Source organism: Phycomyces blakesleeanus (assembly GCF_001638985.1).
Source record: "Phycomyces blakesleeanus NRRL 1555(-) unplaced genomic scaffold PHYBLscaffold_19, whole genome shotgun sequence".
Lineage (NCBI taxonomy): Eukaryota > Fungi > Mucoromycota > Mucoromycetes > Mucorales > Phycomycetaceae > Phycomyces > Phycomyces blakesleeanus.
This window is the reverse complement of record NW_017265152.1, coordinates 401,422-428,497: the sequence shown is the minus strand read 5'-3', so window position 1 is coordinate 428,497 and position 27,076 is coordinate 401,422. Positions and strand designations below refer to the sequence as shown.

Here is a 27,076-nt window from a genome sequence, read left to right as displayed (position 1 = left end):
ATATATATATATGTGTGTGTGTGTGTAATAAAGATTTGTATATTATTATTATATTCTTTTAAAGAATACATTTATGTGTGTGTGTGTGTGTGTGTGTGTGTTGATGTGCGTTGGTTTGTAATGGAGGTTTAAATATATGTTGGACAGGGAAAGGGAAAGAAATTAATGGTTTATGATACAAAAAAAAATGAAAATAAGAAAAGAAAAGCAAAAGAGGAAGAGGAAAAGGAAAAGGAAGAAGTTGTATAAGTAACTTTAGAATGCATAGTCTACTTCGCCTTCAGAGCTCTACAAGTAAATGGTTATTTAGTATCAATAAGTTTTATGTTTTCCTTTACTTTCAAACAAGAGTCATGAGGACTATATATTTAATAACTTACATCTTCATCTGGCCTAATGAAAAAGGTAACTGAATAAGTACTGGAATATTAAACCGAATCATAATCCACTTACGCTTCACCCAATGCAGTCTGGAGTTCTCTTGCACGATCTCGCAACCCATTCTTTACTTCTATGAGCTGTCGAATATAGTCTGCAGCTAAATTCACAATAGAAAACAAGACAATAGTTCAAGTTAACATTAATTGTAATTATAATTAATAATCAAATATACATCTATAAATTTATTCTATAAATATTTTTACATTTTTGTAAAATCAAGGATTCACTACGATGGCAATGGCTAAGCGTGGGCACGATATCCACTAATTGATCAAACCCAACCCGAATATTGGCTCTTCTTTTCTGCTCAGAAGCAATGTGATTTGCCTTTTTTTGATCTTCAGTCAACAATTCGTGGGGTGGTTTTCGTCCTCGTCCTCCCCCTCCGCCTCTGGAACTAGAACCAGAACCAGAACGAGCGGTTGGTGGTGAGCTGTTTTCTTCTGGGCGGGTATCAGTCGACCGAGAATGCGATCCACCATCACTCCCAGAGAGAGATGGCGAGAGCGACGATTCGGCAGGAGAAGGCCGATCTAGAGCGCGAACTTTTCGTTTCTCGGATTTGGCTTTGTCGCCATTATTTCGTTTGCGTGAATTTGAATTTTCGAGAGGAAGAGTCTGTATCTGTTGGGCTCCATAGCTTGGGTTTCTAATGTAAGGTGAAGAGAGAAGAACGTGGTTTGGAGATGCTACAGTCAAGAGCAAGAACATGAATAAATAGGTAAATATTGGCAAGAGATTATTATTCACTATTATCAATACTTTTTTTTTCTTTAAAAAAAAGTTTGCAAATGATCTTGATGACCTTACATGGCTTGAAATCTTTTGGAATCCCATCCGTGTTTAAATCGTCTCTTTCATCGAGACCATCCAAGAATAGTTGCAGTTGTTTCTGCTCTGCTTCTGTAAATAGACTGTGTTGTTGGCGAGCATTTGTGTTGGAATGAGTAGTATGAGATGGTGTAGAACCCGGAACAGAGTATGGTGGAAGATCTGTTGGCATGATGATATATTATATATAGAATAGTAATACTAATACTAATAAGAATATACACAGTATTTATTATATATGTGTATATATATATAAATATTTATTTATTTATTTATTTTGGTTCCTTTAAATTTTATATATATATATATTACTAGTAATATATGTGAGAAAGAAAGAGGTTTTCACGTCCATGTGTTACATCGTTTCTACTTGAGATTGAGACAAATTAGGAAATGCTTTAGACGAATCAAAATGTAACTGAAGACAATATGCTTACCTTTTGTGGACAGAACGAGAATGAAATTTAGACAAAAAGAAATTAGTTTTCAAAGTAGATTTTGATGTACATCTTTGAGGTATCGTATTCATCTAGTGCAACAGCTACAAGACCTCCATCTCTCTCTCTCCTGTTTCTTCAAAGCCTTCCATAAAAATTCTTTCACTCTATATCAGTCATTCTTTAGTCTCACCAAGTTCTTCCTGAGCATCCCGACCCCTTTTTGTAGGCTTTTTTTATATGGTATTTGTAATTGAGGATCTATAGGTATCCCAGGATTGCACAGGATTTTATGGTACATTAGTGTTCTTTGTTACTTTTATGGCGCTGACAGGTTGACCCTACCGAGTACTAAAATGTCCGTTTATAAACGGCGTTAGGTATTGAATTATGAGACGATGCCAAGCAGTAACTGTTTATGAAAATGATTGCCCTGGATAGGAAATTATGGAGATCGTTTGAAGTGATAAGAATCTTATTTTTGAGTAACTCTTTGTATTTATTATTGATAGCAGTATCCAATGGGAGTTTTCTCGTGGAAACTTTGTAACGAAATCCAAGATTTCTTGCAAGCTCCTCGAACTTTGATGGTATATGATCAGGACATTCGCGAGATCATGATGTGCTGTGATCCTCTTGCTGACAGCTTCTGCAAAGAACCAATGAAGAATATCTATCCGGTTTTTTCTCTTTTAGCTTTACGCTTATCTTCCTCGAGACTCGAACTTTCGCTTTTTTTGGCTCTATTGGATGTTTCAAGTAATAATTATAGTAATTAAAAAAAAGATCCATTAGAATAAAAGATAGCTATAAAAAAAGTCAAGTTGAAATATATATTTTCAATTGAAGCTTCTTTATAAAACGTGCGTTTATAATACTTTATATTCGCATGACTTCTTTCTACATAATCTTCATACATCGGATCTATACCAAAAGGTACATGGCTATAAATAATATAAACTTATTTAAATCAATTACTATCTTTTACCTTTAAAAGGATCATCTACATTTTCCTCAGACTTTCTTTTGCTGGTAATTAACTTTATATTTTTAATGTATTTATAGAAAACAAATGACCAGTAAATTATTATTATTACTTTCAAGAAAAAATATGAATACGAATATGAATAAAATTACCAGTAAAGAAAGGGCTACTTTGGATAGTCAAAAAAAAATTCAAATATTATTTTATAAAATAACTACATTTTTTTCATCGTCTAAATTTTATTCTCGTTTTGTCCAAAAAAGGTAAGCAGATTGTCTACTTATATTTTGATTCGTCTAAAAAATTCCTAATTTGTCTCAATCTCAAGTAGAAACATTGTATTATTTTTTGCGGGGAGAGAACATGTGAAAAGGGCAGCGAGGTTACACACATGCTTAGGGTGGCACACATTTTTTTTTGCTTTATTCACAGTGATTTGTGTATTACTCTGTCTCTTTAAGGGTTGAATGTGATGCTCTTGGACTACGAGAATATCCATCTTCTCCCTCTTCTTCCTCTTCTTCTTCATCCTCTTCCCCAGAATCAGGAATTGTTATAAGATTAGGAGGTACAAGCTCATACTTGCGAGACAATAATCTAAACCGTGCATAGAGTGATGTATCATTCTACAGATATCCAATAATTTTAATCATCAATTAAGATTTAAACTATGCATATATGTATATATAAATGTGTGTGTATAGACACTTGCCTCGAAAATCTCATAAATTTCTCTGTGATGGCAATAAGCATGAGCGAATATACGATACAGACGCCTTGCAATAGATTGAAAATGCTTCAATGAAGGTTCAGGAACAGAAATACTAAAATATACAAATATGTATCTTTAGAAAACAGAATAACACAACTACAAATACAAGTACTTTACCGGCTGGGAAAATATTTCGCATTATTTAATAAAGTCGTAGCTCCATCAAGGGTATGAATAATATAGTCAATAGCAGGACACTATAATCATTACATACATACACACGCGCAAATTTTAATAATTAAATCAACACACTATATAAGCATTGGCAAAGAAAAATAAATAAAACAGAAACAGATAATTACTGATTGTGTAGCAGGGTGAGCTGCGCAAAGATACAGCCAGCCCTCAGCTTTCATTTCCGGGCAGTTCTCTGCTGTACATTCAGGTGCTAGTGCAACCACTAAAAGACCCAATTCCAAGCATACTTGTCTACTAATGTGAGTGGAATTCCATAACACATTAAGTTTACCTAAGATGCTCATATTGCCACACTTCATCATCAACTCCTTTCGGTAGCTCTACAAGTTTATCTACTTGGCTTCGATCGGCACGAATTAATTGTTGAAGATATTCTTGTACATTAAAAGATGATTCGAGAGCATCTAAGGACTCAATTGGCCATTGGAATGCATTCTGTTTGCATTCATTATTAGAATATTAATAATATATATACTTTTATTATATATTTATTTGTTCTTATTATTGTTATATAGGTCTTGTACACACATATATATTATGCACACACACACATAGCGTCTTGTTCTTGTTGATATTGTTGATAGTTATTTATTTTATATTTATTAATACCTCGAGCCGAGTACCTGGAAAGAGTCTTCGAAGAGTACGTTGAACAGGCACCTCAAGATCAGTCATAAATGTGGGTATATTGTGTGTGCGTGTGTTTAATTTCTTTAAAAAAATGAGTGTAAAAGAAACCTCTCCAATTCTTCCAACTCAACCCAAAACTATGTCTCTGTTTCTCTTGTTCTCTTGCTCTCTCGCACACGCTTGCTTTATCACGTGACCAAGTCGCCCACTCTTTTTTTTTACTTCTTTGAATAATGCTTCAGGTACAAAGTTGTGACTTTTTCATTCGCTATGGGAATATAATGGTTATCTCTAATCAATGGTTGTTTTTTCTTTTCTTATTTCTCAACTTACAATACTACTACTTCACTATCATCATATACATCGAATATAATATAAATATATACGAGTGGTTGCTTTACCTTATTTTTTCATATAAATAATGAAATCAAAACTGCTTAAAATGCGTTTCTATACAAATGAAATCTTATTAACGAGTATCAATATTCCAAGATAAAATAAATAATTGATCGGTTGAACTTTTAAAGGGTCAATGGCATCAAAACATATTGTTTTTATAATGCATTTATTAATGCAAACACACACACAAGCGATTGACAGACATATATATATATAGCTATTAAAAGTACAGCTCAGTTTTATTTACAAACCACTTTTATAGGTGTCTTGTTATGCTTGTATAATATATGTTTAATAATTGGCATTATGACTGCAATTGATGCCATGTTCCTTCTTACTACAAATCAGAAAACCCCTTACCCCACTTCTCCCATCAGATCTTTCTCCAGTTGTATTACAATTACTATGATTAAATTCTATATACATATTATGATGTATATAGACCTTAGAAATACAGGGAGCATAAACTACTTTACATGGATAATGTGTTTGATATATATGTATATACTGGATAAAAATTACATGCTTATCATTTTACTGAAGCAAAAAAATCTTTATTAGCGGTGACAACATCAATGTACGACTGCATGAGATATCCACTTCCACCCCATAGTAATGGGATTGTGATTGGGAGAAATGGAGAGTAAGCCATGTATATAAGAGCAACTTATTGCAGGGTAAAATGATTCATGAAGGTTTCTGCCCAAGAGTGCTAAAAAAACACTCGATATTATCTTTCTCTTCTTTTTTGATATTGACTCTTATTGGATAGTTAATAAAACATTGATAGAATTGGTTAAGCTCTGATATATTTTACTTGTTGGCCAACAAGCATACCCTTCTTAAAAATTGATAAACCTCCCATAGCCTATATCAAATTTATTGAATATGGTAGTGATATAGGGCTTGAACCAAGTTCAACAAAAAATTGGAACTTGCTCATAACCCGGTTCAGTATCTCGATGGATTACAGCTACAATTCGATATAGTGATAATAGTGGGAGAAGCAAAGATCACATCAGTATATAAAACATTATAAGGTTAATATGATAGCTGAATATTGCAAGGATATTTTGATGTGTTAAAGAGTACAAATAATATACGAGTCGTATTTAGAACATCAGCATAAAAATCAAAGGATATAAAAGAAAAAGGTCGGTGATTTTGACAGACACTCTTAAAATGGACGGCCGTGTAATCTGTGTCAGGATATTTTATAACGCGCTTTAATAAAACGAAAAATGCATAAAGTTTTTATGGGTTTCATTAAATAGCATACTTGAATTTTCTTTATTATTATTTATTGATTAAAAGTAAAGCAGTTACTTGGAGTAAAGAAGTGTAGAGAAAAGAATAAAATAGGCCTTTTTTAGATACAAATCAAAAAGGTTTCGAGCACGCTACGCTCAAAAAACATCTCATGCGAAGCTTCCTATATATTCATAGCAACTCATTATGTTTTGTAAAATTTGAATTGGTGAAATTATATTGTTTCTTTCTCTGATAGAAACAGCTACACCTTTACTTCTTTATTTTAAGAGCCAAACTCAAACTCATTCCAAAAAAGATTACAGACAAGTGTGGTACCTAACATACTTTTTTTTTTTTTGAAAGAACGTCAATCGTCACTTCAACTACTTTAACGGAGTTGAATTTCACAAGTTCCTTTCCAGTGAAGAGGACCAAAGTAAATAAAGTCTTCCATCTACTTTACACATCTTTTGTATCCTTTCATCGCTGATGCATACACCTGCAAAAAAAAACCAAGGGGAAAAAATATGTGACTATTTTTATATGCATGTGACTACTATATCCAAAGACTATGAAAAAAAAGCAAAAAGTAAACAAAAAAGGGCGCAAAAAACAGAAAAAGACGAGCGACAACGATGCGAAACCTTATTTACCATCAAAAACTACAATTCTATTCATGCGAATAGCTCATGAGCTTATATATAACTCTCATCATGTTCTTGCAGAAATGAGTTTGTCAGAACATCGCGCATTAAAGATCAATTTTCTCTTTTTCTCATTCAGCCTGACGTCCGATGTTGATTCGCGCATCCTTTTAGCGAACACTCATGATAGAAAGTAATAGTTTTTAGGGTAAGACAGAATGCACACGCGTTTAAAAATTGTTAACCTCTTGAACGTACTTAGTATATATACATACAGTCGACGTCCGATAGATTTCTTAGAAAATATAATAGATTCTTTTATATATGACACTAAAAGGCTGTGGGTAGTTCTTAATAGTGAACAATATAGAATACAGCAAAATACAAAAGAAAGGTCTTTTTTAAACAGCTTAATTTATCTTACAAGATTTAATAAAGACTTCCGGAAAGAATTATTATGTCAAGATTATCTGCTTTACACGCTTGATAGATTCTTTTCCTTAAGTCTCGATCTTTTCAAGCTGCTTGTATGCTGAGGTTTATTTTGGCTTAAAGGAAGGTCCTTTGGCTTATATTTTAAATATATATATATATATAAAGGTTTTATGTGCGCGATGGTAAGAATAAGCGTGTTAATATTTTAGGATCTTTGAGATTGTGTTTCGTGGGATAGCTGGGGGCTACAGCTCTGTGTCAAGCATTACAAGAGCTGGTATACTTTGTAGGCTAGTTGGAGATTGCAACAGGGTTCAGATCACTTGGAGGTTACGAATATTGATATATATTATATGAATTTACATCTTAGTCTCGGCATTACAACTAGTACAGCTCTACATTTACGTATTTAATCAGACAGCTATAGTATAAAGATTGTTGAATTTACTGCTGAAATGTAAAAGTGTTTAATAAGAACGGATCGTTTTGATCAAAATGACAAATTAAATACAGAAAATCAGCCATGTATCAGAGTGGGTCAAGTAAAGTGCTTCTTTAAGTATAATTAATATGGTATACCACAGTAATATCCACTACTTCAGAGTATTTTGACATTGATTGCTCTAATATTGATCAAAGCATCCAATTTTTTCACTCTAAAAACCCATTTACTAATAGAATTTTCGATATTTACACTACATAAGCATCTTTGATCCCAAAATTCTCTCAGGGCATAGACCCAAAACAAATTCAGCATTTTGTGCTTTATTTTACTAAGTAAAGTTATAGAGCGAGTCAATTAATACCGGAAAGTCCTTGCCTGACCAAAGACAGGCTGATATTCATGGAGATATTGATAGATTTAAAAAATGACAATATCGATACTTCCACCACCAAAAGATGTATTTAAATGTCCGGCAGCAAAGCTGTTTAAACCAAAGATTATTCGCATTGTGCGCTTGGCAGGTTTTGCAATCATTTAGTACAGAGAGTTTTCAGAACAATAAACTATCACTATATAAAACTTTGACTGTACTTATTTTGGCTGATCAAGATCTTCTTGGCAACCACAAGATCTGACATTCATCCCTTGCTACCCATTTAAACCCTCCGTCTCCCTCTCCTTTTTTTGGGTTTTTCATGTAATTTGCGACTATAGATTTTTGGGGTTAAATTCGTACCGCATGTATTATTATTATGAGTATTATTATTATTCATAAACTGTGGCAAATAAAGTTATATGGAACAGAATTCCAACCACCTGGTTCGTTTATTTTCTATCCTCACTGTGGATCTCAAGGTTGACAATATTGAATCTTTTTTTCTTCTTATTCTTTTTCCAAATCGTCGATATTCTAATATTGTGATCCAAGATACTGCTTATCTTAAGTCTGATCGCCTTGGTCACAAACCGGGATTCTCTGCTTCACCTAAAGTCAGTTTAGTTTACTCGAGACTTTGTTTCACCCGCCATCGATAATTTGCGTAGTCTTTACGAACATACAAACAATCTAATGTACCTAATTAAAACACAGTATTTGGCAGCAAACATTCTATTCCTTTATGTTTGCTTCCCGTAACACCTTAAAGTAATTCCCTTTTATTCTTCTTTTTGTTTTTTTTCCTGTCTCTTTCTCTCTTCTTTACGTAGATTTCTCAAGTGTTGTATGTTGCATTCGGTGTCCACACCGATAATATATATATATATATCTCGTACTGTCAAACTGATTTATTCATATAATGTATATATTATTGGACGTTGGCTTGTTTCAGTGTGTCGGATCGATCGTTCGTCGTGTATTCATTTTTATTAAGGTGCTTTTTTTCTTTCTTTTTAAAAGTGTTCTTTTGTTTGTGTAGATGATTCGTCGTTCAGGAAGACTTCTCTTTGACAAGGTCTAATTGTATATGTATATGTATATATGTATATGTATGTATAAGCAAGGATGCTTGGATCAATAGCACTTACCAAAATACGGGTGAGACATTGCTTCCTGTGCAGTAAGTCGTTCTTGGTGATCGTAACGCAGCAACTTATCAAGAAAATCAGTGGCTTCATCCGATACAAAACGGCGATTATCATTGGTAATAAACTTTGACCAAGGCTTACGAGGATATCTAATTTGGTTTATGTATACGTACGTATGTGGGAAAGGATAAGAGAGTTTAAAGCAGTAAAACAAATCAGTCTCTAATAAACAACTACAATATATATAATATCTCACCTTCCAAGGATGTCATGGTATTGCTGATCCAATTCAATGTCATATTTATCCAAGTAAGCAAATAGCTCATCTGTTCCAAGCACACGTGCAATCTTCACCAGTTGATCATAATTATCATGCCCATGGAAGAATGGTTCCTTACGGAATATCTGTTGCAAAATTGTTAGCTAATGTTTTTTTTGCTCATCAATATATATATATATATATATATATGATACTTACCATACTGGCAAACATGCAACCATAGCTCCACAAATCCAAACTGTAATCATACTCTTGGAAATCAACTAAAAGTTCAGGTCCCTTGAAGTAGCGTGATGCTACACGCACATTGTATTCAGTTCCTGGATGGTAGAATTCTGCCAAACCCCAATCGATCAAACGCAACTGTGTGTATAGTATGATGAGACTCTTTGTTTTCTTTCTTTCTTTCTTCTTTTATTTCCTTTACACACAAAATACTGTCTGTCTGTCTGTCTGTCTGTCTGCCTCTTTTTATTTCTATAATTTATTTTTACCTGTCTCTTTTCGTGATCAATCATCACATTGTGTGGCTTCACATCACGGTGCATAATACCCTTAGAGTGGCAGTAGTCCAAAGCCTAGTGTGTATATAACCATAAACTCATTCAATATCACTCTCACCTTCACCTTCTTTTTTTTCTCCGTAATCTACAGTACAAGTGATTCGTACCTTTAAAAGTTCAAGCATGTAGAATCGAATGTCGTAATCAGTGAACTTTGGATAGAGGACCTTAAAGTCCATATTGTTCACATACTCAAAAACGAGTGCAGGAGTTTTGGACTATATATTGTATAAAGAAGAAATAAAATATAAATGTATAGATACATAAGTTTTTTTTTTCTTTTTTTTGGTTTGATGTTAATGATGTTCTTGCTCTTACTTGGGGATCTCGGACGACATCCAATAGACCAACTACATTAGGTCCACCGGCAAGGTTTTGGAGGATCTTAATCTCGCGCTTAATCTTCTTCTTCTTTACAGGTTTGAGTACTTTGATGACGCATTTCTCGTTGTTTGTGATGTTGATTCCTTCAAATACTTCCGAGTATTTACCACGGCCAACCTTTCGGATGATTTCGTAGTTGTCCTGGACACTGTGTTTGATGTTACCATTCTATCCATTGGTAATTACAGATAGAAAACAAACAACAACAAAAGAGAAAGAAAGAAAGAAAGAAAGATTGAACTTTACCCCCACTCAACCTGGAGATTGTCATAGTCCCAGTAGCTGGTTGGCATCTTTCCATTGGCATCGGCATAACACCTTGCCACACTCTGGTATGGCATTCCAGTTGAAGTCATAATATACAAGCTAAGATGTGTATTATTATTATTTTAAAACAGCAAGTTGTAAGGTGAAAGGGGAATTTTTTTTTTTTTTTTAAATATATATTATTTATATATATAATTGTAGACAATAAATAATAATAATAATGAGACAGGAAAATACCTACAAATACACACACACACACACACACACACACACAAAAGAAAAGAGCGAAATAACAATAAAAATTATTATTGCGCTGTTATTTTCATTATCACGCGACAAAAATAAAATAGATATACTATTGTACTATATAAATAATAGGGGAAAGATATCTAGTCATATAGGCAGGTAGGTAGGCAGGTAGCCTAAACAGAGAGCTAGATAAAAGCAATAAAGAACAATAGATAAATTTCTAAAAGATATTAGCAAATGAACTTGTCTGTACCTATTAAAATATAAGAAAGTGTGTACAAACTAGTACGAGTGAGTACAAATGTGCTATTACTTTTATGTTAAATTATGATATTTATTTTACTGTTATTAATAATTATTATGATTATAATTATTTGCTGCTATATAGCTGTTTGCCTGTCTCTCTTTTTTTCTGTCTGTATATATGTGTTGTGCATCAAAATAGATAAATAATAAGCGCACGAATGAGTGAGTGAGAAAGAGAGGAAGGGATGTGAGGGATTTGAGGGGTTAGAAAATAAAAGAAAGAAATGATAAATATGAACTTATAACTAAAGAGCTGGTTGGTGAGTTACTTGACCAATTATCAAAAAATATAAATAAAATGATAACTTAATAAATATTAACCTTGGCTGCTTTCTCTCTCTATAGAAATAATAATACAAAGGGCCTAAAAATGGGTTTGACGTCAATATACTACTCAAATCCCATTATTTTTCTTTATCTGTGTGTGTGTATGTGTATACATATTGTTTGATTTCATTATTAATCATATTCGTTCTAAGCCCGGGTTCTTCTTTAGGGCATTTGATCTTAATCAAATGCTTGTGCATGTAGGCAGAAATATAAAACAAGAGAGAGAGAGAGAGATGCTTAAAATGAACCTTGGTCGTGATTTTGTATATATATATAGGAAAGATATAGAGTGGAAAGGCGGTTTTTTTTTGTTTAATTTTATTTACTCTCTTAGCCAGAAAGAAACGAGAATTTTTTTTGGCTATTATATGAACTAAGATTTGGGGTAAATGAAGAAGTATTGAGGGTCGTACATACAGAAAATAGAAATAGAAATAGAAGTAAAAAGAAATAGAAAGAGGTAGATAGATAAATAGGTAGTTAGGTAGTTAAGTGGAGATCGATAGATATCGATAGATGGAGAGAAATACGCGAAAGATGAAGAAGAAATATGGGTGGCTACCAACTCTGTCTAAAACCTGGTTCTTGAAATTTAGGCATAGCCACTTGAGACACCAATGCACTCGGCAACAGTAACAAATCTGTAGTTCTTGGACTTAACATATTCAATGATCCATGGAACAAACTCATCGACAGTTTGTTGGTAAACCTAGTACAAAGGAAATTTTATAGTTGAGAAACGAGTTGCCCTGAATCGAAACAAAATTAGTTATATAATCCTACCTCATGCTGAAGAGAGATATGGCCAGTTCCGGAAGAGCCACTTTCGCCACCCATAAGAGTTTCATAGTGCTGCTGCTCATCAGGAAGGCTGTGGGTAGCCCAGTCGAGTGAATCAAGATCCCACATAATGACACTGTAGGCAAGTAAAGAAATAAAATAAAAATGAATAAACATATCAATGCAAATGCGAAAATGGTTGGTAACCAAAGAAACAAACAAACAAACAAACAAAAACTTACTGGTAGTTCAAGGCGCCAAGAACTTCGAGAGTGCTGTCATCGTATTCGCCAGCTGGAGGACGCATAACTATAAAGAAATAGGATAAGTAATCAAGAATACAAGGGCATAAGAATAAATAGATAGGTAGGCTACTGGGTACTTACAAGTAGGTCTATGATCACAATAAAAAAAACAAATGAAATAAATTAGTTAATGCTGTATAGACAGATACTTATTGAATAGACCATGACTACCACAATACCTCTTGCCAATGGCTCTCTCAATGATATCAGCATTGGTGTTCATTTGGTATTCAACTTCTGCAGAAGACAAACCGCCGAGCTGCTTATGCTCGTAGGTATGGCTGGCAACCTGATGACCTAGATCATCAAAGTTCTTGAGAACCTCCATGTATGTTTTGGTTCCATCAGATGTGGAGACACTGTCTGTTTCAACATTACTATCAATGTGATTTTTTTTCTTGGTTAGTATATTCAAAGCTCTGGATAATTACAAGTGTACGTATAATAATTTTCTTTTTAAAAGATTTTGGCTTACATCCAGTTCTTGCCATTGACAAAGAAAGTGGCAGGAATTCCTTGGGAGTGCAGAGACTTTGCTAGATCCCAAGAGAATTGGTATGGTCCATCGTCAAAGGTCAAGGCAAAAGTCCCGGGCGAAGAGCATTCTCTGTAGACGGGAGCGGGACTACGCTTGTGAAAAGGAGCGGCGGTGGCAACAGACGCCACAATTGCAGCCAGGGTAAGGTAGATGGAAGAACGCATGTTGTATCTGTTTTATGTTGTTGTTATAGAAAAGGGATGAAGAGAAGACCGAGTTGAATTGAGTTGTGTTGAGAGAAAGAAAGAGGGCTGATAATTAGATTCTTTTTATACCCTTAAGCAAGGGGTGTATATTTTTTTAAAAAAAAAAAAATAATAATCATTTTTGTCTAATTCAATTTTCATGGTTTACCAAAAAGAAGAATTAAAATTTAGCGGCGAAAGATATTCCTCCTCAACCTTCTTGCCTACCCCTTCTCTGTTCGTAGTATTCTGGCTGCCCTGAACTTTGTCTGTCTAGCTGTCTATATACCGTGTCTGACTGTCTATTTTCTGTCTTCCCTCCTCCTCTCCCCCTCTTATCCCTCCCCCTCTCCCTCCCCCTCCCCTTTCTATCTTTCGCTCCGCCCCTTCTTTCTATATATCTTCACCTCCGCCATGCACACATATTCTCAGCAACCTGTCACTGGGCACGTTTCATTTTGTAAGCGTAGGATGAATGGTTATTAATCCAGCGGGTGTTCCGAATTATCTGCGCCCCCAAAGAAACTCCTTTTGTATGCACAAAGGCAATTCATTGCACATACACACGTAAATAAAAGTTTGATATTAGTACACCTTTTGGCTTATAGAATTCTATTTTATTTTGATTCTTAAGTATCCTAATCTCCTATGTAAACACACGCCACTTTTGTGCAAATAAGGTCAAGAGCTATTTTTTTTTGTATTTAATGATTGAACATAACAACCAGAACCACAAAATCAACAAAAAGCCTTCTTGTACATGTACATGTACATGTATATATAAATACATTTATACATTTATATATATATAAGCAGATACAAGTACATAGCAACTGCGCTCATCATTTAGATTGACAGCATCCATGTACTCTTAAAAATATATAAATATAAATATTTTCTATTTTTAATAATAAAATCATATAAGAAATATTTTTGGCTTTTTGGCTTATAGTCGGTAGTTTTTGGTTTTCAGCTTTTTTTTTCTTTTTTGATTTAATAACCTAATATAGAATTGATCTGAAAATAGAGATCATATCTCGAAAAGTAAAATCAAGGGGGGGAATCACAAAAGAACCAGAAGATATGTATAGATATAGAGAGAGAATATAGAAATAAAAGCTTGGAGGATATACCTATTGCATATATATTTGTGTGCTTGTGTGCTTATGTGTATGCGTGTGTATATCAGCATCAGCATTAGTATCATCATCAGCATCAATAGCAATAGCAATAGCAATATCAACATCATAATCAGAATCAGAATTAATCTATTAAGCAGAATCTACTATAGCAAAACGAGCAGCACTACGATCAAACAAACTGGATTTCAAGTCAAGATCTTGCAAGAATGGATGAAGAGGTGCAACTTCGCGAAGTTGGCTACATGTAATGATAACATTATAAGCAGTTGTTAGCCAAAATAGTAATAATAAAAATCATAATATTATAGATCATAACATATTAGATAGACTAGAGAATCAAATAATAGGGAAAATCCCTATCATATTTCTTCCTAAATCCATCATTTCTCTTGTTCTATCTCACTCTATCTCGCCATCTCGCTTCATGCTCGATTATCTTACCTAACGTAGCGACGAACAACGTCCGGTGTCTTAGACGTCAGAGTGGCGCACACAATCATGTTCACCAATGTATCAGCGTCATCGTTGTTCTATATATCAACAATAAGCAAACAAGCAAATGAGCAAGTGAATGAGTGAATGAGTGAGTAGATTGGCTAGGCATAATATCACCTCTACTATAAAATAAGATATTATCATTTACCTTGTCAATAGCTTCCAATAATACACTCTCTGCTTCGGGATAACGTCCCAATGCAAGGTTTGTAGCTGCCTGACCATTAAGAACCTTGACTGTCTGAGCAGTGGTAGACTGGCCAAATTCCTCAAAAATATAGAATCCTTCCTGGTATTTCTCTCCTCCCTATAGACACCATGTTATGAAAGTAAAAGTAAAAATAAACACAAGATTCAGCTCAGTTGTGTTTTGTTGTGAGTGTGGACCCAAAGAAATATAAAGAAATCCTAATGATAATCCTAATACTGATAATAATACTAATACTAATACTACTAATACTAATACTAATACGCCCTTCTCCTCTGTATAGACATGTACACATATGTAGACAGATATATTTGGAGTTTAGGTGCGATTCATATTGCTTTACTTACGACTCGCAGATCAACCCAGGCCTCCATCATCTGCAGCTGGAGTGCGTCTTCTGCCCAGGTCTTGCACTGATTAACTTCATTTCTTGCCAAATCTACTCGGTCCATCTGAAGATAAATCTGCACTGCCAACTGAGCACTGTACAGATAGACATCCATACACAGATACACACGCATTGTTTGAATTAGTCGGTTGTCTTCTTGCTTTCTTGCTTTCTTTCTTGCTTCAATTTTCTTTTCTTCTCAAATCAACTTAAACACACACACACACACACACACACATATATATATATATATATAAACTATAAATAAAGTATAAATATATATAATAACTACCATTCCAACTTCTTGTTTCGAGAATGCAAAACCTTGAGAGCCTCTTCCAACTGTCCATCGTTGACATATAAAGTAGCCACAGCTACCTGAACCAATGCATTCACTCGGTTGGCTCCCTCTTCCAACAAAGTCTGGGCATCTTTTACTGCGTCTGTGGGGGTATTCTTCTGTTTGGCTTGCAGATAAATAGCCAATAGTCGAATAGCTCTCAAGGGTGCGTCGGCATCAGAAGCAATGTCACTGATGACAAGATTGTATTTGGTCTGGGCAACATAGGAACGATAGAGGTACACCTGGGCCTCTAATTTTGATTCAGGAGAGTAGAGACCCTTGTGGGTGCTCACTTCATTGATAACAGCCTGGTAGTTGCCGAGCGTGAACAAGTTACGGATGCCAAATAGAATAGATTCTTCATCCATGATGATATTAGATGTGAGGTAGAATATTATGTATATGTATATATATATATGTATATGTATATAGCGCGTCCTTTTCTATTTCTCGTTTTAGGAGTTTCGATTTTTTTTTTACTTTACTTTGCTTTATTTTTTATATATTTATATATAAATTAATTAATAAATGATATAAAAAAAAGAAAAAGAAAAGGGCAAAAGCCAGAGAAAGAAAGATATAAACCCCGTTTGAATTCCCGAAGTGACGCAGCATCTCTTTCTCGCATGGCTAACAAACGTAAAAGTACAGGACATTACTCACCTTACTTTAAGAAACAAAAGAATGAAGAGGTTGATCTACCAGAGCTCGAAGACAATATTGCAAAGGATCTAAGGGTTTTGTTTGTTGGCATCAATCCAGGAATCATGAGCTCAACTCGAGGACATCACTTTGCTGGACCAACTAATCATTTTTGGCCCTGTCTTTCTGAGAGTGGTAATACGAAAAAGATAATATCTTGTGTGTATGATAAGCCATATGACGAGACTCCTATTATTGCTATTATTGCTATTATTGCTATTGCTATTGCTATTCGTTTTATATAACGCACCATGTCATAATGTATCATATTATATCATACTGTATCATGCCATATCATATCAAAATATGTATGGGTGTATGTGTATGTATATATATATATATATGTGTGTGTGTGTGTGTGTATGTAGATTTTTTACTTTATCTTTTTCGCTTGTATATATGATATTATTATATTTAAATAGGACTGGTTGACAAAGTATTGTCTTACAAAGATGATCAGACTCTACCTGAAATTTATCAACTTGGAATAACCAGCCTTACAGCTCGGCCAACACGTTCTGCTTCTGATCTCACCAAGGCTGAACAGAAAGCAGGTATTCCTGTACTCAATCAAAAGATACGCAAATACAGACCAAAAGTGGTTTGTTTTGTTGGCAAGGGGATCTATGAGATCTACATGGGTGAGAAATGCAAATCACTTGGATTGCAGCCCAATACTATCAAATGGGACAATGGAAAAGGTGCCTCAAAGATATTTGTTATGCCAAGTACAAGTGGAATCGTGTCCTCTTACCAGAAATCAGATAAACTACGGTATTTCACACGACCAAAAGTTAAATGAATTACTGGGCTCATTCAACGTTCTAGTTTCTTCAAGGAACTTGCTGGTCTTGTTGAACAAATATCTTGATATCAGTTCTAGCTCTCTTTCTCTCCCCTACCCCACCTCCCCTCTTTTTCTTTTTCTTTTTCATTTGTTTGTTTGTTTGATTTAAAATCCACACAGTCTGTTGACTTTAATTTTTTTTGTACCATTCTCAAGCAGTCTATACTTGATTATTCGCTCAATGGCGACTAATGTAAGAAGCATGTCATTTTAATCTAGCCACCCTATTTGTTTGATGTTTGATGTCTGTTGTTTATTATTAAATTTGAAGTTACAACTGTAGCTGTAAGCTGTAGCTGTTAATCTGGCGAGTATTTTAATATTGTTAAAGTAATGCTTAGTTATGATACTTTATTTTTGGAGAACTAAACTGCGACTACATACACACTCTCTCTCTTTGGAATATTGACTCATTTTATAATATACAAATAAAATAACTCTTGGCAGGTGGTCAGGGATGTCCAACGTTTTCCAGTGCTTGTTTAAAGCACGAAATAACAGAACGAATGGCTTAATATCGAATGGTTCAAAACAATATTGACAAGCATAGGATTATCTAGTTAAATGAAAATTATTAATAATTTATCTTGTTATAGACTGACATTAAACTAATTGTGTACAATATCATGATCCGGTCGAGTCAGGTTGAATTTCATTGTCTTTATGTTTATGTTTATGTTTATGTACGTACGTACGTATGTATGTATGTATTTATGTATGTATGTATGTGTGTGTGCAAGTGAGAAATGATAGTCCCTCAGGAGCACCATTTATATTTATATATATCTGTGTCAGCTATAAGATTGTCTATCAAATTTAGGGACATGAAAAAGAAACCCCAATTCAAAGACTATAAGTAATTCCACCCCCTTTATTTGTTGCCCCTCTACATATACACAGATATTTCACAACACTGCATTGTTCTATTTATCAATATTTATAATAAGGAGCAATGAAAAGAAAATGTCAGTGCGATGCCCATTAGTTTGGTCCACATATATCAAAAAGAAAAAGAAAAGGGGGGAGAGAAAAAAAAAGGATAAAATATCTGTGTGAATAAGAAAATCTTCATTGATATACCGACTTCAATGATAACCAGTATATATCACCATAATTGATTTAAATTCAGGTTTGTCACCATGTATTTCATCAAATTATGTTTATAAGAAGAGTATTAGTAGTAAGAGTAAAAATAGTACCATTAGTACCAGAAGCTATACGGAATCAAACTTCTTTTTAAAAATATATATATAAAAGGAGAGGAGTAGAGGAGGGAAATGTTGATTTAGTTTCTTTGTTCAATAGCAGTATGGACAATGAAGTTTAGTGTTTCAGAACTCTGCTCAATACAATTCATTATAAGCCAAAAAAACCCTTGAGTGTTCTATTTGTTGCTATACTTTGATTATTACCAGTAATTTTTCCCAATAAAATCTAGTAGAAAATGCCAGAAACAGAAATCACTATGATCACAACTATCTATTGAACAATAAAATGACGATTTAACTATTTGAGAAACTAATATTCGATACTAGCTTGAAATAAGAATCATAATAAGCGCTGTATATCTTTTGTCATTCAAAATATAGAAATACTACACTTATATATATATACACACACAGTGAAAGAGAGTAATAAATAATAATAAAGACAATTGGAGTTAAAGGAGTTACATAATTTGTACATCTCAATTGACACGTTTTGTGATGAACCAAAATTTTAATCCAATTTTCTAAAACCCTATAAAAATCCAACTTTTTTTTAATATATATTTTTAATTTTTTTATGGTATTGTAAGAAAAAAGCGAGTTTCTTTTCAAGTACCTAGTTATTTTTCTTTAGAAGCTTTGGCTTTAAAAATAACATAATTGTGTCGAATGCTTCAGATTTCCAACAATGTGAAATTTCAGAATTGCAAATGTACATTGCATCTATTCGTTTATCTGTCTATCTATTTTTTTGTTTATTTGTTGGTTTATTAGTAGCCAAAAAAAAAACAGGGGTCTTTTGGAATGTATATAGAATCAAGACTCTTTGTTCTTGGACAGGATTCAATTATCATTTGAGCACAATAAAGAAAGACATGTAAGAAAACCTCTTGCCTTTTTTCAAAAGTTTCTCATTTAACCTTTCAGAATTGAAGTCACGTTTTTATTTGACTTTTTTCTCTTCTTTTTTTTTATTTGACTCTTTTTTTTAATATATATTTCAATACCTGTACCAAAAAAAAAACAAGTCATTTACTGAATCATGTCTCAACAAGCTCGTCTGTGTAGAGAAATCATCGAAGAAGAATTTGGACCCTTTGTAGCAGTAAGGCATCAAGTCGTCTTACTTTTCAACAATCGTTGAATTAATGGCTCACTCACCATTAACAATAAAATAAAATATATTACATTATATTATTTCCTCAGAAAGTGGCTCATCAAATCCTTCTCAAAGGACGATTGACATTGCCAGATATTGTTCGCTTCACCAAATTGACACCTAAACAGATTCGAGAATCCTTAGTAGTATTGATTCAGCATGGTTTGGCATTCTTTACCGAGGCTGTTGAAGGTCAAAAAGAGCAGACCCATTATCAAGTTAGTGCGGAACAAACTTTGATGCGCCTTCGTATGCCAGCTATTATGCAAGTCGCAGAAGAACGATGGGAAGAAATTGTAAGAAATTCCAACACACTTGAAAAAAATAAAAATAAGAAAGAAAGAGCAAATAATAATTTATGCGATATATTTATGCGATATATATATATGTGTGTGTGTGTGTGTGTGTGCTTGTATGTGTGTTTATATATAGGGTGTCGATATTTGTAGACTCTTGTTTATACATGGTAGAATGAAGATTGGAGGTGTGCGGGATTGGGTTAAAGGAGACTCAAAACGCAAGGATAGTAAGTTTCCAAGCAACATACATACATGCATGTATATATGTAATGTAATTAAATGCGAAAAGAAAAGAGAAAGAGAAAGAGAAACGGGTAGTTTGTTTTTTATATTTATTTTGGATATTAATTTTGTCTGGTAGAAATGGATCAATACATAAAAGCATTCACAAAGATGGCCAATGAACATTATATCATTGCAGTATTACCAGAACACAGTAGATCAGCAGTGGACCGATATTTGGAAGCAGAACAAAAGGAAAGCGAGAAGTACACGATCACAACTGCCAAAGAAATCCAGGCCATCAAAAAATCCGCTCTAGAGTCAGTTGAAGCAGAATATGGAATGCTCGAAAATGCAGGTCTGAAGCGCAAGGCAATTGATGCAATTTCTTCTGCTCATAAGGTGAGGTCTAACAGGATTATTGGTAAAAGCAAGTCAAGACGAAGTCCATTACTTTTTTTTTTGCTTTGTTTTTGCTAATTGATTTAAATTTGTCTTTCTATATATATGTGTGTATAGCGCATGGCAGTAGAAATAGAAGACATGGAAGTAGATGAAAAGATTTATTTCCATATCAACTATGAACGCTTTAATATCCTTTTCCGTAATAATGTAAGTTTATATATATTGGGACTGTATATTATGCGATATTAAATAGCTATCTATTTAGTCTGTTATGGATTATGCGATCGAGCGTATCAATCGTACAGCTGGACAGATAGTAAAGGCATTCTTCGAACATGGAAAGAACAAGATCCGATCTCTGCACGAAAATGACTCTCGTATGTACTTTGTCCTCGGTTGTATATTTTAATTGCATATGTGTATATATGTATATTCATTTACAAATGTATGTTTCTGTGCGGAATTATAGCATCTGCAACCCCAATGCACATCGCCAATATCATACCTCAGGATGTAATCGACCAGGGTGATATTGTCCTTCAACCTGATTTGATTAATCCAGGAAAGAAGCCATCTGTCCAAGATATTATCACAGGCTACATCACCCTTCTCAAGATTGACTCAGCAGGCTTTGTAAGATCAAGAGATGAGCTTGGTTCAAGTCAATACTCTATAAACTTTCTCAAGTTGCGTGAGAATATGAAGCGGAAACTTTTGGAAGGTTTGGTGCGTGAAAAGATGGGCGTAGCCACTTGCCGCATCTTGCGGATTTTGATTGAAAAAGGAAAACTTGATGAATCGCAAGTCCAAAAGCTGGCTATGTTGCCTCCCAAAGACACACGCGAAAAACTTGCGTTATTAAACCTACGAGGCTTTGTAGAAATCCAGGCAAGTAAATATATATATATGTATATATATAAATTAATTTAAATGCCTGCATCGAAGAACCAGATAAATAAATATATGTGCGCGTACATATATATATATATATTGAAGATAGACTTGATGTTAATGTAACCTGTTGATCACAATAGGAAGTTCCAAGGACAGCAGATCGTGCCCCTGGGCGTTCTTTCCACTTGTGGTATGTGCCACTGGAAAAAATCTACGAGGAACTTTTAGTAGATGTGTACCGTACTGTGGCAAACCTTCAACAGAGACGTCGTCAAGAACTTAAAGTAAGAAGTCGCTTGCTGGAAAAGCTGAATCGTCAGGACGTAAAAGAGAATATCGATCTATTGGGTGAAGGAGACAAGGCAGAAATTACTCAGATGGACAAGGTGCTTGAAAGAATCGAAATCTCAAAGAAAAGATTAGATCAGATGATTATGATTCTTAGAGATTTTTAATACGAAATAAAATAAAATAACATAAAATGTTAGGCTTTTACTGCTGTACTAAACTATCTCAATAGCCTTTCATATGTTTGAGATGTTTGTATAATATAATATTGCTCTGAATCTTTTATATATTACATATCAGACAGAACACACTATATAAATTTGTATTACCAGAAAGCATCAGACTAAATTGATCTATCTTTCAAATAACTCAATGAGATTTGGTATTCTATTATATTCTATTTATTTATTTATTTTTAAAGAAGAAGAAAAAAGGTTTTAACCTAAGCGTTTTTGGACCGAGGTAGGGATATAATTATGGAGGCGTAATAAGTACATATTTATTGACCTGGGATAACCGCCAGTAGTTATTTTATTTTTATAAAATAGAATAGAGTAAAAAGGTTTAGAGTCGTATAAATCTTGTAACCATTAAATGTAATATATATATATAGCAATATAAGAGTGGCCTGTGCGTTATTTGTGTGAAGATTTTGACATTTTGATTTCTCTCCACAGTGTAGAATAAATGAAGAAATAAAATAAAGCTTTTTCCGATTAAATATATTATATGATAATCTGTATAATCATACTAGTGTATTTGATAAAAGTATCACTCCTTATTATTATCTTTATCTCTGTATATATATTCTGCCAAGCTTTGGCGCCAAAATTGGATAAAAAAATTATGGTTCTTCTTACTTGTGAATAATATTTTCTTTGTCTAATATTAAAATACAACTTCTTCAAAAGATGCCCCGCATTATGTAGGTGATGAGTAGCCCTTAAAATTTATACTCACATATAGCAAAACCTCTCTGTCCTTTAAGGTTGCGTGTGTGTAGTAGCCTGTTTTAGGATACAGAACTAAGTTTTTTTTAACTAGATATGAGGCTTTTTTTTTAAAAAAAAAATGAGATGGCTTGGCAAAGTAAATGCACACCCGTATCTTATGTATTGCTATAATTAAGAACTTTGTATTTGATAATTTTTAATAATCAGCTCCTTTTGACCAACACAATATCGGGTTAATATTTGGTGTATTTACCTTGCCTTGTTGCCCTGAATACTACTATAATTGTTGTCATTTATGTGATAGCGTTTCATATAACAGTGAGTGTATTTACACTGCTTTTAATGCGAACACATACGCTGTAAGTACGGTTCTCATTTTGATTGCATCAATGATTATAATGCTTACAGACGACATAAATTAGGGTATTTCGATCTTCTATTTTCCTTTTCTTTTGCAATAGTGCAGCTGTTGTATTGAACTTAACAAAAAGAAACTTAGTGTTATTTGTTGACGTTTGAAATAGCTACTCTATACAAGGTGTTTGGCATTAATGCACTCCTTACTGATCAGGAGGGTAACAGAGAGGGGTTGTCTAATAGTCTCAATAGACGCATATTACCATTCGGTGTATGTCAGTGGCTGTCCGCAGAAAATCTGGCGATGAGAACCGCATATTTGTAGGGTAAAGATGTACCACATACTTACTTGCAGGGTCATTGTTCATGGCATATATCAAGACCATCACTGCCTCGAATATTACTTTATAAAGGTGGCTCTTATACACAGCATAATTTTTAGGGCACCAATTAATAGCTTTTCTTAAGATATATATATATATATATCTTCTCGCCGTTCTTTCTTCTTTTCCCTTAGATGAAATGGTAAAAAGGTGCGTTTTTGTATTGTCTTGGAAATCAATTGTGCATACTGTTTCAGTAAAATCGATGTAAGAAGGTTAAAAAATAAAAGCAATATCTGTTCATTCTATATACTTTTGCCAAAAGTATATTTACTCTTAGCTGAAACAATCGGCCCAACTGTTTTGTTTTTGGGGTTGCTGTAATAATTTATCTAGAAAGTATCCTCTCTTTTTCACAAATATATATATAACCATATCCAAATTTGAATAAGCTTAATATTAAACAACCCAAAGAGTTGTTAATTTCAAACATCAAAGGATCATAGAGAGCTATTGTTCAAACCTTAACTTTCAAAGAGAAATAGGAAAAAGGAGGGAATTTGCTCGATTGCGTCCCCTGTAAAATAACAAATATCAAGGAATATGGATCCTGGATCATGAATTATCAAAACCCATATGTTTGCCAAAAGTAATTGGTACTCATTTTAGAGAGTGCAGTTAAAAACACTTGGTCTTTAATGATATATCGTAAAAGTTATGAAATGAATATATACTTGAAAGGTACTTCTCAATAATTATCTATAAAGCTGCTAGTTTTCTATATATGTAAAAATAAGAGAGTATACAGCAGCGTAGATTGTAGTATTAATCTATAGTCAAAATCGCTTAATTAAAAAATTATAAATATATCAAAATATAATTTCTTATAGGCAATATATATATATTGAATAGATAAAGAGTAGATTAAAGTATCTAAGGCCCTCATAATTATTCAGAATCAGACCCTGTAAATATTATATTATTTATGTGGTAGCCTATTCACTAATTGTTTAATATAAACTGCTTACGGTAAACCTTCAATTATAAGACTAATGTTTTAGTTATTTTACTAAAAACAACCAAAGTCATAGGCTGGATATGAGGTATTTGTGAGTGCTTATAAGTTAAATCTCAATAATGGAAAACAGATATTGTGAGAGTATCATTTATTAAAGAGACAAAGTAATATTGTTTATATCTATTAACGTTAAAATTTTTTGTAATATAAATCTCAGTTTTATAATGGTTGGTTTACACTGTATAAGTACGTAGTTTACGTGTGCCTATCATGTAACAATTTTGGAGATTGTCAACTTGCTAGGTTCGTTAGGCAGAAGGAACCTGAGTTTTTGGTGTGGAGCCTGTACTTTGCTTTATTTTGGTGTTTATACCACATATACAAAATATATTCTTTATCACATTTCGTTCATTTTTATTTTACCAAAAGAAAAACAAATAAAGAAAATAAATTTAATTATATTCTATTAAAAAAAGTAGAAAAGGGCTATATGTTAACTGACAGTAGTATAAAGAAACCCTCAAAAAAGAGCGATTGGAAAAAGTACAGCTTACTTGATTTTGTTTAGTATAAAATATTTTATAATAAATAAAAATTTTATGAAATTATTAAAAACCCACAACTTTTGTAAAGCGGGAAATAAATGCATATATATAGGGTTTTGGGACATTTATTTTAGTCGACAAGTGCTTGCACCTCTGTCACATATTAAAATTGGAACGATACAGAGAAGATTAGCATGGCCCCTGCACAAGGATGACACTAAACTTCTGAGATGGAACGCTCTACGGAGCATATTTTTTTTGTTTTATCACCACCTAATATTATATTTATTTATTCATTTTTTATGTCAAATCTTGAAATTACTTATAAAATGATACCATATTGAAGAATATCAATTTCACATCATAATGTACACCATCTGGAAACATCCCTCAAAGTTCAATCCTTAGCCCTTATCTCCATTCAATATATATATACATACTTCAACTTGTTACATTTTCATACAATTTCACCATCTCTTTCATCTAATGTACATTCAATTCTTGCTCCTCCTGGTGTCCATGGCTTTTGTAATGTAGTTTCATTAACACCAATTATCACTACTATTTGCTAATGATGTGGCAATCTTTGGATCAGCTTCAGACACTTAGCTCATATTACGCCAGAGCTACACAGCATTCCTTGTAACTCTGACTATCTTTTGGAATCCTTCTAATCTTGTATATGTATACTATGATTATACAAAATGCTCGTATCAAAATAATTTTTGTGACCTACAGTTAGACTTGACCGCAAAAGTAAATAATTGTAAATACAATATCAAAGTATCCTTGAGCAGTGCTTATATAATAATAACAATGACAATGACATTGACAATAAAATAAAACCAAACTTATCACAATAGTGATAAAGCTATAAAAAGACTATAGTATTTATCATCACTTTTATAACTTCTGTGAAGCAATTTTGCAGGATATTATAATCTGTATTTCCCTTCTAGTCACTGTGATCTTTTCTCTTTAATTCATATATTGCATCTATTACCAAAAAGAAGACCAAATACAGCCAAACATCTTACTTGGGCCATACCAGTGAGTTTGTCATTGAAAAGAGCCCCAACCAGTTGACGGGATCGTCAAAAAGATTCGAGACAAGAGGCAGCACAAGCTGCAAGTCTGTGGATGGTGCTAAGAGAGCTTGTTATCCAAGACCACTACAAGGAGTATGTTTATATATATATATATACTACTAATAATAACAACACAGCCACACTATTAGAATTACGTAAAGAGACTTTAGAATACTTTGATGATATTGGTAACATAAGTATTTCTATGTGCAAATAATATTCATTTTACTGGTGAAATAACTCTCAGGAGAGCAACGCTTGCTGAAGGAGAAGAGAAAAGATGAAGATACTCTCTTGAAAAGGCGCGAGTTCATAGTGAGTATGCAGCCTGAAGTCCATTATCTACCGCCAAGAATGTATTTTTAATTGATGAACCTGGGTGTACCTTTAATTTATCAATAATCGTGCCAGAGCGAAGACAGGAGAGCGTGCTCTTGTGAAAACAAAAGGTTAAACAGGGAAAAAATAAAATTATATTTACGCTGTTATTTGAAGGATTTTAGGTATGTCATGCAAATATTATTAAGGGTGGACAATAAGAATTTTTTAGAAAATTCGCTTCTTCTTTGAGTAAATGTATTTGTTAAAAAAATAAAACTCAGAAATTTGGAATTTTTTAAAAGGATCCACTTTTTTGTGGGTTTTTTTTATAAAAAAAAAGAATTTTTTTACCAAAAAGAGATGATAAAGTTCAAGGCATTGCATCTCATAATTTTTTTTTCAAAAATTCGGTAAAGATAGCCGCTTTTTTACCACTTTTTCATTTTTTTTGACTTTTTTTTCTGCAATATTATTGGATTAGAAGGGATTAAAAAAATGGAATTTTTCCGAGAAAAATTCCTATTGACCACCCTTATTGTAGAAATGGGACACTGCTGGTAAGGAATTTTTGCACAATTTTTTTTTGTTATATATATATGCCTTACACGTATCTCATTTCACAGCAGATGTATTAATATGGAGTGAGCCATTTAAATAAATATCTTTCATTTACACCCTTAACTATCTTGATA

General features: G+C 33.3%; 9 protein-coding genes across 9 annotated transcripts; 4 read left to right on the top strand and 5 right to left on the bottom strand.

The window, feature by feature from the left end:
• Positions 1 to 255: 255 nt before the first annotated feature.
• PHYBLDRAFT_148743 (helix-loop-helix DNA-binding domain-containing transcription factor) lies at positions 256 to 1,444 on the bottom strand (the record flags this gene model as incomplete). Its single annotated transcript, XM_018432147.1, has 5 exons — positions 256 to 288; positions 381 to 393; positions 454 to 538; positions 645 to 1,130; positions 1,252 to 1,444. The coding sequence occupies 5 exons, from the start codon at positions 1,442 to 1,444 to the stop codon at positions 256 to 258; spliced, it is 810 nt and encodes a 269-aa protein (XP_018288232.1).
• Positions 1,445 to 3,092: 1,648 nt separating this feature from the next.
• PHYBLDRAFT_76188 (hypothetical protein) lies at positions 3,093 to 4,339 on the bottom strand (the record flags this gene model as incomplete). The annotated part of the gene is made up of 6 exons (XM_018443130.1): positions 3,093 to 3,320; positions 3,401 to 3,518; positions 3,584 to 3,663; positions 3,769 to 3,895; positions 3,936 to 4,099; positions 4,274 to 4,339. 6 exons carry the CDS (start codon positions 4,337 to 4,339, stop codon positions 3,138 to 3,140), a joined length of 738 nt encoding a protein of 245 aa, XP_018288231.1. The 3' UTR covers positions 3,093 to 3,137.
• A 3,553-nt stretch (positions 4,340 to 7,892) lies between these two features.
• Positions 7,893 to 8,503, top strand: PHYBLDRAFT_60091 (hypothetical protein; the record flags this gene model as incomplete). The annotated part of the gene is made up of 2 exons (XM_018440598.1): positions 7,893 to 8,005; positions 8,260 to 8,503. The coding sequence occupies 2 exons, from the start codon at positions 7,893 to 7,895 to the stop codon at positions 8,501 to 8,503; spliced, it is 357 nt and encodes a 118-aa protein (XP_018288230.1).
• Positions 8,504 to 8,859: 356 nt separating this feature from the next.
• On the bottom strand, positions 8,860 to 10,560 carry CK2A (casein kinase II subunit alpha CK2A; the record flags this gene model as incomplete). Its single annotated transcript, XM_018440070.1, has 8 exons — positions 8,860 to 8,921; positions 8,993 to 9,141; positions 9,249 to 9,397; positions 9,471 to 9,635; positions 9,767 to 9,850; positions 9,943 to 10,053; positions 10,154 to 10,367; positions 10,466 to 10,560. 8 exons carry the CDS (start codon positions 10,558 to 10,560, stop codon positions 8,896 to 8,898), a joined length of 993 nt encoding a protein of 330 aa, XP_018288229.1. The 3' UTR covers positions 8,860 to 8,895.
• Positions 10,561 to 11,963: 1,403 nt separating this feature from the next.
• Positions 11,964 to 13,158, bottom strand: PHYBLDRAFT_148740 (carbohydrate esterase family 4 protein; the record flags this gene model as incomplete). Its single annotated transcript, XM_018432146.1, has 6 exons — positions 11,964 to 12,080; positions 12,155 to 12,287; positions 12,394 to 12,460; positions 12,538 to 12,545; positions 12,636 to 12,833; positions 12,932 to 13,158. 6 exons carry the CDS (start codon positions 13,156 to 13,158, stop codon positions 11,964 to 11,966), a joined length of 750 nt encoding a protein of 249 aa, XP_018288228.1.
• Positions 13,159 to 14,247: 1,089 nt separating this feature from the next.
• PHYBLDRAFT_135321 (hypothetical protein) lies at positions 14,248 to 16,278 on the bottom strand. The gene is made up of 5 exons (XM_018429713.1): positions 15,705 to 16,278; positions 15,372 to 15,507; positions 14,965 to 15,123; positions 14,763 to 14,851; positions 14,248 to 14,559 (listed from the first exon to the last, which is right to left on the bottom strand). The coding sequence occupies exons 1-5, from the start codon at positions 16,121 to 16,123 to the stop codon at positions 14,451 to 14,453; spliced, it is 912 nt and encodes a 303-aa protein (XP_018288227.1). The 5' UTR covers positions 16,124 to 16,278; the 3' UTR covers positions 14,248 to 14,450.
• Positions 16,279 to 16,381: 103 nt separating this feature from the next.
• PHYBLDRAFT_148738 (hypothetical protein) lies at positions 16,382 to 17,328 on the top strand (the record flags this gene model as incomplete). Its single annotated transcript, XM_018432145.1, has 3 exons — positions 16,382 to 16,592; positions 16,880 to 17,231; positions 17,286 to 17,328. The coding sequence occupies 3 exons, from the start codon at positions 16,382 to 16,384 to the stop codon at positions 17,326 to 17,328; spliced, it is 606 nt and encodes a 201-aa protein (XP_018288226.1).
• Positions 17,329 to 19,523: 2,195 nt separating this feature from the next.
• On the top strand, positions 19,524 to 21,996 carry PHYBLDRAFT_76185 (hypothetical protein). The gene is made up of 9 exons (XM_018443129.1): positions 19,524 to 19,617; positions 19,719 to 19,967; positions 20,104 to 20,197; positions 20,332 to 20,594; positions 20,712 to 20,804; positions 20,863 to 20,974; positions 21,067 to 21,489; positions 21,594 to 21,610; positions 21,632 to 21,996. Exons 1-9 carry the CDS (start codon positions 19,555 to 19,557, stop codon positions 21,944 to 21,946), a joined length of 1,629 nt encoding a protein of 542 aa, XP_018288225.1. The 5' UTR covers positions 19,524 to 19,554; the 3' UTR covers positions 21,947 to 21,996.
• Positions 21,997 to 25,549: 3,553 nt separating this feature from the next.
• Positions 25,550 to 26,602, top strand: PHYBLDRAFT_60085 (hypothetical protein; the record flags this gene model as incomplete). The annotated part of the gene is made up of 5 exons (XM_018440597.1): positions 25,550 to 25,617; positions 26,000 to 26,160; positions 26,201 to 26,251; positions 26,311 to 26,378; positions 26,567 to 26,602. The coding sequence occupies 5 exons, from the start codon at positions 25,550 to 25,552 to the stop codon at positions 26,600 to 26,602; spliced, it is 384 nt and encodes a 127-aa protein (XP_018288224.1).
• Between the last annotated feature and the right edge of the window lie 474 nt (positions 26,603 to 27,076).

Excerpts from the sequence above, each read along its gene's own strand:
- PHYBLDRAFT_135321 (XM_018429713.1), bottom strand. The coding sequence starts at position 16,123 with ATGGATGAAGAATCTATTCTATTTGGCATCCGTAACTTGTTCACGCTC. Across the intron at positions 15,124-15,371 it reads CCTGGGTTGATCTGCGAGTC|GGAGGAGAGAAATACCAGGA; the intron begins GTAAGTAAAGCA and ends TGGTGTCTATAG. Across the intron at positions 14,560-14,762 it reads GTTGTTCGTCGCTACGTTAG|CCAACTTCGCGAAGTTGCAC; the intron begins GTAAGATAATCG and ends CATTACATGTAG.
- PHYBLDRAFT_76185 (XM_018443129.1), top strand. The coding sequence starts at position 19,555 with ATGTCTCAACAAGCTCGTCTGTGTAGAGAAATCATCGAAGAAGAATTT. Across the intron at positions 20,805-20,862 it reads ATATCCTTTTCCGTAATAAT|TCTGTTATGGATTATGCGAT; the intron begins GTAAGTTTATAT and ends CTATCTATTTAG. Across the intron at positions 20,975-21,066 it reads TCTGCACGAAAATGACTCTC|CATCTGCAACCCCAATGCAC; the intron begins GTATGTACTTTG and ends GCGGAATTATAG.